This window comes from Pristiophorus japonicus, unplaced genomic scaffold, assembly GCF_044704955.1.
Source record: "Pristiophorus japonicus isolate sPriJap1 unplaced genomic scaffold, sPriJap1.hap1 HAP1_SCAFFOLD_4166, whole genome shotgun sequence".
Taxonomy (NCBI): domain Eukaryota; kingdom Metazoa; phylum Chordata; class Chondrichthyes; family Pristiophoridae; genus Pristiophorus; species Pristiophorus japonicus.
The window spans coordinates 1-9,628 of NW_027254054.1; the positions used below are offsets into that span (position 1 = coordinate 1).

The window sequence follows — 9,628 nt, forward strand, 5'->3', positions numbered from 1 at the left end:
GACCAGAACTGTACACGGTGCTCCCAGTGTGGTCTAACCCAAGGTATATGGAGACCAGAACTGTGCACGGGGCTCCCAGTGTGGTCTAACCCAGGTATATGGAGAGCAGAACTGTACACGGGGCTCCCAGTGTGGTCCAACCCAAGGTATATGGAGACCGCAACTGGACACGGTGCTCCCAGTGTGGTCCAACCCAAGGTATATGGAGACCAGAACTGTGTACACGGTGCTCCCAGTGTAACGAAGGAGAGGGGATGAGCTGTGAAAGGGGGCGCGTGACTCTTATCTCGCTAACGCTCTTCTTCCCCTTCTCTCTCGATCCCCGGACAGCTCTCGATCCACACCGTGCCGGCCGCCGACGGTGAGGGCCACCTCCTGGTGATGAAGGGGGCCCCTGAACGGGTGCTCGACCGCTGCACCACCATCCTGCTCCACGGCAAGGAGTCGCCCCTCGACCCCGACATGAAGGGGGCCTTCCAGAACGCTTACCTGGAGCTGGGCGGACTGGGCGAGCGAGTGTTGGGTGAGTGGGTGGGTGGGTTGCGTGGGGGTGGGGGGTGGTGGTGGAAGGGAGTGGGGGTTCCACACATGCCCCCCCCCCCCCCCCTTCGCCGGCTATTCGACTCTGGAGGCCGTCGCCCGCCGAGATCAGACCAGCTCAGGCTCCCCGGGGGAGGTAGCGGGGGGGGGGGGGGGGGGAGAAATGGCAGCTGTGTGTACGGGGGAGGGGCAGAGGGTCTCACACCCCACCACCCCAGGTTGAATAGTTCTGGGTGCTCCCCCCCCCCCACCCTTTGGTGAATGGTTCTATTGTGTGTGTTGGAGGAGGGGAGGGAGAGGAGGGGAGACAGAGGAGGGGAGGGAGAGGAGGGGAGACAGAGGATGGGGAGGGGGCTTGACTCTGTCTTGGTAACACGCGCGCCCCCCACTCGCTCCCCGGAGAGCTCTCGACTCGCACCTCAGCCAGAGGCGAGGGCGAGGGGAGAGGGGAGGGGAGGGTGGAGGGGAGGAGAGTGGGGGGGGGGGTGGAGGAGGTGAATCTCTCTCAATATGGGGGGGGAACACTCACACACACACACACACACCCCTTTGGCATGGATGTCCCATGGAGTCTTGCTGTGCATGTATGTGTGTGTGTGTGTGAGGGGGGGGGCGCAGAGGGATCTAAAGGGAGGGAGGGAGAGAGTTTGGGGGGGGTGGGGGGGTGCTGTGTACGGGAGAAGAGACACGGTTACATACCGGAAGTCCCAGCGGAGGAGGGAGAGTCTTGCGGTCCTGAGCACCACTGGAACATGCCCTGTAGGGCGGGTGGGGGAGGTGTTGGTACAGAGGCCAATATCTGCGTGGGGGAGCGGGGGTGCTGTGGGACGTGGACTGGGATCTTTCTGTGCTGTGTGTGCGCGTGTCTCAGTACCCCACACAGCCCCGGTGGGTTACCACGGGGGATCAGTGTTGGGGCCCCAGCTATGAAGACGATATCGCACTGAACTTGGACGAGGGGAGCCAAACGGAATGTGTGCCGACGACACCAAACAAGGTGGGGCGAGGGAGGCGAGGCGACTTCGAGGGGGTGGGAGGGTTTTTTTTTTGAGCCAAGTGGGCAAGCCTGTGGCAGCCACAGTTTAACGGGGCGGCGACTCGGGTTTTGATCCGCTTGGCCCGGGAAAGGGCAAAGCGTTGCCGCAAAGGCTGGTGGCTTGGGAAGGGTCGCTGTGCGGAGGTGCTGTTGCTTCACCCACTCTTCACTGCCCACCAGCCCGAAAAAGATTAGCGGGGAAAGCGGGTTGTGTAGAGGACCACAACTGTTTACAATATACATCGATGACCTGGAAGAGGGGACAGAGTGTATTGTAACAACATTTGCAGATGGCACTAAGATTAGCGGGGAAAGCGGGTTGTATAGAGGACCACAATTGTTTACAATATACATAGATGAACTGGAAGAGGGGACAGAGTGCATTGTAACAACATTTGCAGACGGCACAAAGATTAGCGGGAAAGCAGATTGTGTATACAGGTCGATGACCTGGAAGAGGGGACAGAGTGCATTGTAACAACATTTGCAGATGACACTAAGATTAGTGGGGAAAGCGGGTTGTGTAGAGGACCACAACTGTTTACAATATACATCGATGACCTGGAAGAGGGGACAGAGTGTAGTGTAACAACATTTGCAGATGGCACAAAGATTAGCGGGAAAGCGGGTTGTGTGGAGGACCACAACTGTTTACAATACACGTCGATGACCTGGAAGAGGGGACTTTATCACAGGCCTTCTGAAACTCCAAATAGACGACATCGACTGGGACCCCCTTGTCGTCTCTATCAGATACATCCGGGGGGAAAAAAAACTCCCGCAGTTGTCTTCGAAATGGCTCCCCTTTCGCAGGCCCATCCCTGGTTCCCTCGTCCGAATCACGTTCGTGTGCTTAATAGCTGGGGCCCCAGCACTGATCCCTGTGCCGTGCGCTGCTCGTGTGTGCCTCAGTACCGCTGACACTCTCTCTCTCTCGCTAACTCTCTCCCCACCCCCCGCCCGCCCGCCCTCCATAGGTTTCTGTCACCTCTCCCTCCCCGTCGAGCAGTTCCCGCCGGGGTTCAACTTTGACATGGACGAGGTCAACTTCCCGATCGAGGGGCTCTGCTTCATCGGCCTGATGTCCATGATCGACCCGCCCCGGGCCGCGGTGCCAGATGCGGTGGGCAAGTGCCGGAGCGCTGGAATCAAGGTGAGAGACCACCCCCCTCCCAGCGCCCCCGATAACCTCGGGCCACTCCCGGCAAGAACGCTGAGCGCGTCACGCGAAGAAAAGACCCGCCGGTTCCTTCTCGGCTTGGCAAATCAGGAACGAGTGGGCTGGGGGATCCGCGCTGGGGTCTCGACTATTTAGATTTTGGACTTTGCCCGTTTACTACTCGCGCCCGGCCGTTGCAGGGGCAGAAAACACGGCGGCCTGACGCGCGCCTGTTCCAGGGCGTTGAGAGCTGGACTCTAAATAGTTGAAGCCCCACCACTGATCCCCCGCCCGCCCGCCCCGCTCGTGACGTGATTGGGGAAGGGGGGGCGGGATTCTGCGCCCGTTGCGCGAACCCGCACGCTAACACACGTGCCTCGCTCCTCCGCAGGTAATCATGGTGACAGGAGACCACCCAATCACGGCGAAGGCGATCGCCAAGGGGGTGGGCATCATCTCGGAGGGCAACGAGACGGTGGAGGATATCGCGCTCAGGCTCAACATCCCCATCAGCCGAGTCAACCCCAGGTGAGGCCGTCAAACACTCCCAGGGCAGGGGGTTAGAGGAGACCGCAGTTTGGGGGGGTTTGAGGAGACCACAGTTTGAGGGGTTTGAGGAGACCACAGTTTGGGGGATTTGAGGACCACAGTTTGGGGGGTTTGAGGACCACAGTTTGGGGGGGTTTGAGGACCACAGTTTTGGGGGTTTGAGGAGACCACAGTTTGGGGGGTTTGAGGAGACCACAGTTTGGGTGGTTTGAGGAGACCACAGTTTGGGGGTTTGAGGAGACCACAGTTTGGGTGGTTTGAGGAGACCACAGTTTGGGGGGTTTGAGGACCACAGTTTGGGGGTTTGAGGAGACCACAGTTTTGGGGGTTTGAGGAGACCACAGTTTGGGGGGTTTGAGACCACAGTTTGGGGGGTTTGAGGAGACCACAGTTTGGGGGGTTTGAGGAGACCACAGTTTGGGGGGTTTGAGGAGACCACAGTTTGGGGGGTTTGAGGAGACCACAGTTTGGGGGGTTTGAGGACCACAGTTTGGGGGGTTTGAGGACCACAGTTTTGGGGGTTTGAGGAGACCACAGTTTGGGGGGTTTGAGGAGACCACAGTTTGGGGGGTTTGAGCAGACCACAGTTTGGGAGGTTTGAGGAGACCACAGTTTGGGGGGTTTGAGGACCACAGTTTGGGGGGTTTGAGGACCACAGTTTGGGGGGTTTGAGGAGACCACAGTTTGGGGGGTTTGAGGAGACCACAGTTTGGGGAGTTTGAGGAGACCACAGTTTGGAGGGTTTGAGGACCACAGTTTGGAGGGTTTGAGGACCACAGTTTGGGGGGTTTGAGGACCACAGTTTGGAGGGTTTGAGGACCACAGTTTGGGGGGTTGAGGAGACCACAGTTTGGGGGGTTTGAGGACCACAGTTTGGGGGGTTTGAGGAGACCACAGTTTGGGGGGTTTGAGGACCACAGTTTGGGGGGTTTGAGGAGACCACAGTTTGGGGGGTTTGAGGAGACCACAGTTTGGGGGGTTTGAGGACCACTGTTTGGGGGGTTTGAGGAGACCACAGTTTGGGGGGTTTGAGGAGACCACAGTTTGGGGGGGTTTGAGGACCACAGTTTGGGGGGTTTGAGGACCACAGTTTGGGGGGTTTGAGGAGACTACAGTTTGGGAGGTTAGAGGAGACCACAGTTTGGGGGGGTTTGAGGAGACCACAGTTTGGGGGGTTTGAGGAGACCACAGTTTGGGGGGTTTGAGGAGACCACAGTTTGGGAGGTTTGAGGAGACGACAGTTTGGGGGGTTTGAGGAGACCACAGTTTGGGAGGTTTGAGGACCACAGTTTGGGGGGTTTGAGGATCACAGTTTGGGGGGTTTGAGGAGACCACAGTTTGGAGGGTTTGAGGAGACCACAGTTTGGGGGTTTGAGGAGACCACAGTTTGGAGGGTTTGAGGACCACAGTTTGAGGGGTTTGAGGACCACAGTTTGGGGGGTTTGAGGACCACAGTTTGGGGGGTTTGAGGACCACAGTTTGGGGGGTTTGAGGACCACAGTTTGGGGGGTTTGAGGAGACCACAGTTTGGGGGGTTTGAGGAGACCACAGTTTGGGGGGTTTGAGGAGACCACAGTTTGGGGGGTTTGAGGAGACCACAGTTTGGGGGGTTTGAGGGTCACAGTTTGGGGGGTTTGAGGACCACAGTTTGGGGGGTTTGAGGAGACCACAGTTTGGGGGGTTTGAGGACCACAGTTTGGGGGGTTTGAGGAGACCACAGTTTGGGGGGTTTGAGGAGACCACAGTTTGGGGGGTTTGAGGAGACCACAGTTTGGGGGTTTGAGGACCACAGTTTGGAGGGTTTGAGGAGACCACAGTTTGGGAGGGTTTGAGGAGACCACAGTTTGGGGGGTTTGAGGACCACAGTTTGGAGGGTTTGAGGAGACCACAGTTTGGGGGGTTTGAGGAGACCACAGTTTGGGGGGTTTGAGGAGACCACAGTTTGGGGGGTTTGAGGAGACCACAGTTTGGGGGGTTTGAGGAGACCACAGTTTGGGGGGTTTGAGGTTCACAGTTTGGGGGGTTTGAGGAGACCACAGTTTGGGGGGTTTGAGGAGACCACAGTTTGGGGGGTTTGAGGATCACAGTTTGGGGGGTTTGAGGAGACCACAGTTTGGGGGGTTTGAGGACCACAGTTTGGGGGGTTTGAGGACCACAGTTTGGGGGGTTTGAGGAGACCACAGTTTGGGGGGTTTGAGGACCACAGTTTGGGGGGTTTGAGGAGACCACAGTTTGGGGGGTTTGTGGACCACAGTTTGGGGGGTTTGAGGACCACAGTTTGGGGGGTTTGAGGAGACCACAGTTTGGGGGGTTTGAGGAGACCACAGTTTGGGGGGTTTGAGGACCACAGTTTGGGGGGTTTGTGGACCACAGTTTGGGGGGTTTGAGGACCACAGTTTGGGGGGTTTGAGGACCACAGTTTGGGGGGTTTGAGGAGACCACAGTTTGGGGGGTTTGAGGACCACAGTTTGGGGGGGTTTGAGGAGACCACCGTTTAAGGGATGAGGACCACAGTTTAGGGCGGGGGGGGGGCAGGGCTGTTTGACCCTCGAGCACCGCCTGCCCCAGACGATGTGACCCTCCGCGACCCTCACCCTGTGACCTTTCACCCCCCCAGGGATGCTAAGGCCTGTGTCGTCCACGGCTCCGAGCTCAAGGACATGGTGCAGGAGCAACTTGACCAGATCCTGGCCAATCACACCGAGATCGTATTCGCCCGCACCTCGCCCCAACAGAAGCTCATCATCGTGGAGGGGTGTCAGAGACAGGTGGGTGTGTGCCCGTCCCTCCCTCCCTCCCTCCTCCAGCTCCCTCCCTCCCTTCCCCACCTCGAGCCCTTATCCCCCCCCCCTCTCCCTCCCGACTAAAACGGGCCGCGGGTGCTTCGAGGAGGGAGATCGCTGGGGGACTGGAGGATGAGATCCAGGGAGCCGGTCGGTTGGGCAGAGCAGCGGCGGGTACAGTTTAGCCCGGAGAGGTGCGAGGTGCGAGGTCCGGGAGATCGCTGGGGGACTGGAGGATGAGATCCAGGGAGCCGGGCGGTTGGGCAGAGCAGCGGCGGGTACAGTTTAGCCCGGAGAGGTGCGAGGTGCGAGGGGCGATCGCTGGGGGACTGGAGGAAGAGATCCAGGGAGCCGGGCGGTTGGGCAGAGCAGCGGCGAGTACAGTTTAGCCCGGAGAGGTGCGAGGTGTGAGGGAGATCGCTGGGGGACTGGAGGATGAGATCCAGGGAGCCGGTCACTTGGGCAGAGCAGCGGCGGGTACAGTTTAGCCCGGAGAGGTGCGAGGTGTGAGGGAGATCGCTGGGGGACTGGAGGATGAGATCCAGGGAGCCGGTCAGTTGGGCAGAGCAGCGGCGAGTACAGTTTAGCCCGGAGAGGTGCGAGGTGTGAGGGAGATCGCTGGGGGACTGGAGGATGAGATCCAGGGAGCCGGTCACTTGGGCAGAGCAGCGGCGGGTACAGTTTAGCCCGGAGAGGTGCGAGGTGTGAGGTCCGGGCGATCGCTGGGGGCCTGGAGGATGAGATCCAGGGAGCCGGTCAGTTGGGCAGAGCAGCGGCAAGTACAGTTGAGCCCGGAGAGGTGCGAGGTGTGAGGTCCGGGCGATCGCTGGGGGACTGGAGGATGAGATCCAGGGAGCCGGTCGGTTGGGCAGAGCAGCGGCGGGTGCAGTTTAGCCCGGAGAGGTGCGAGGTGCGAGGTCCGGGAGATCGCTGGGGGCCTGGAGGATGAGATCCAGGGAGCCGGTCAGTTGGGCAGAGCAGCGGCGGGTACAGTTGAGCCCGGAGAGGTGCGAGGTCAGGCATTTTGGGGGAGGGGCTAACGAGGCGTGAAATGGTCGGGCGCGGGGGAAGTGTGGAGCAACAGGAGGGAGCTGGGGAGTGTGCAGATCCTCGGCTTGCCCGAAGGGGGCAGGCCAGGTGGATACGGTGGGTTAAGAAGGCTCACGGAGTCCTTGGCTTTGTTGGCCGGGGCGGGGAATACAAGAGCGAGGGAGGGTTGTGCTCGAACTGGGTACAACTGGTTCGGCCACACAGCTGGAGTACTGCGTGTAGGTCTGGTCAACGCATTACAGGAAGGATGTGATTGCACTGGAGAGGGTACAGAGGAGATTGACCAGGATGTTGCACTGGAGAGGGGTACAGAGGAGATTTACCAGGATGTTGCACTGGAGAGGGTACAGAGGAGATTTACCAGGATGTTGCACTGGAGAGGGGTACAGAGGAGATTTACCAGGATGTTGCACTGGAGAGGGTACAGAGGAGATTTACCAGGATGTTGCACTGGAGAGGGGTACAGAGGAGATTTACCAGGATGTTGCACTGGAGAGGGGTACAGAGGAGATTTACCAGGATGTTGCACTGGAGAGGGTACAGAGGAGATTTACCAGGATGTTGCACTGGAGAGGGTACAGAGGAGATTCACCCGGATGTTGCACTGGAGAGAGGGTACAGAGGAGATTTACCGGGATGTTGCACTGGAGAGGGGTACAGAGGAGATTTACCAGGATGTTGCACTGGAGAGGGTACAGAGGAGATTTACCAGGATGTTGCACTGGAGGGGTACAGAGGAGATTTACCACTGGAGAGGGGTACAGAGGAGATTGACCAGGATGTTGCACTGGAGAGGGTACAGAGGAGATTTACCAGGATGTTGCACTGGAGAGGGTACAGAGGAGATTTACCAGGATGTTGCACTGGAGGGGTACAGAGGAGATTTACCACTGGAGAGGGGTACAGAGGAGATTGACCAGGATGTTGCACTGGAGAGGGGTACAGAGGAGATTTACCAGGATGTCGTTGGGACTGGATAATTTTGGCGACGAGGAACGATTGGAGATGCTGGGTGGGGGGGGGGGTCTGCTTTGCTTTGGAACAGAGGAGGCTGAGGGGTGGGGGGAGACCCTGAGTGAGGTGTATCAAACGACGAGGGGGCCTGGATGGAGTGGATAGGACGGACCTGTTCCCCTGGGGCGGAGGGCTCAACAACCAGGGGGGGGGTGGGCGTGGATTGAAATTAATTGGGCGGGGGGGGGGGGGATTTTTTCACCCAGAGGGGGGGGTTTGGGGGCGGGGGTCTCCGGCCGGAACTCGCTGCCCCAAAAGGGAGGCAGAGGTAGAAACCCCCCTCACCGCGGGAGGCAGTGCCCCCTTGAAGAGCCGTACGCTACCGAACGAGAGCGGGGGGGGGAACCTGGTATTCGGCCAGGGGGTGCGGCGCGGCTCTGGGGGCTGGGGCCCCCTCCTCTCTCCCCCCCCCCCCAGTGATGGTCAATTCCCTCCCGCCGCGGTCGAGAGTCCGGGGCTCTGCTAACGTGACGCAAATTCTCTCTCCCCGCCCCCCCCTCCCCCACCGCTCTCCCCTCGCCTCCCGCAGGGCGCCATCGTGGCGGTGACCGGAGACGGGGTCAACGACTCCCCCGCCCTGAAGAAGGCCGACATCGGGGTGGCCATGGGCATCGCGGGCTCCGACGTCTCCAAGCAAGCGGCCGACATGATCTTGCTGGACGACAACTTTGCCTCCATCGTTACCGGCGTTGAGGAAGGTGGGATCTTGCTGTGCGCGGCGCGCATGCGAGCGTGCGCGTGTGTGTGTGTTGCAACGCCGGTCTCGTGGCTTGGCCTCGAAGCCATCGCCCTGCCGTCCGCTAGTTTACGCTCGCTCGCTTTTCTTCCAAGTCGCGCATGTGGATCCTAAATAGGTGGGGCCCCGGCTCTGATCCCTGCGGGAAACTGGTTTGCAACCCGTGTGCGCGTGCGCGCGCGCATGCGCGTGCGTGAGGAGGGGGTGTGTTTATCGGCACCTCCCTGGGCTCGGGGTTGTTCCTCTGCACGTTGCCTGGGCTCGAGTGCCACAACCCGCGCGCGCGGGCGGGCCTTAGGATCTCCGCGGGGCGGTACAGATTTTTTTTTTTCCGCTCTCTCACGGCCGCGTGGGTTTGATTTCCCCCCCCCCACACCCCACACCCCACACACCGCAGGCCGCCTGATTTTCGACAACCTGAAGAAGTCGATCGCCTACACCCTGACCAGCAACATCCCCGAGATCACCCCCTTCCTGCTGTTCATCGTCGCCAATATCCCGCTGCCCCTCGGCACGGTGACCATCCTCTGCATTGACCTGGGCACCGATATGGTGAGTGAGGGACGGGGGAGGGAGGGGAGGGAGGGAGGGAGGGTCCCCGATTTGGAGGGGCGGGAGTCTTTTGTGACCCTTCGTCCAATCGCCAGGTCCCGGCGATCTCGCTGGCCTACGAGGCAGCAGAGAGCGACATCATGAAACGGCAACCGCGAAACCCAAAGACCGACAAACTGGTGAATGAGAAGCTCATCAGCATGGCCTAC

At 59.8% G+C, this 9,628-nt stretch overlaps 1 protein-coding gene across 1 annotated transcript; it reads left to right on the forward strand.

Moving 5' to 3' along the window:
- Positions 1–332: 332 nt before the first annotated feature.
- Positions 333–9,622, forward strand: LOC139250731 (sodium/potassium-transporting ATPase subunit alpha-1-like; the record flags this gene model as incomplete). The annotated part of the gene is made up of 7 exons (XM_070873100.1): positions 333–523; positions 2,554–2,729; positions 3,127–3,263; positions 5,902–6,052; positions 8,661–8,829; positions 9,265–9,419; positions 9,515–9,622. Coding segments are annotated over exons 1-7 (1,038 nt in total), but the record flags the coding sequence as incomplete, so codon positions are not given.
- Positions 9,623–9,628: the final 6 nt, after the last annotated feature.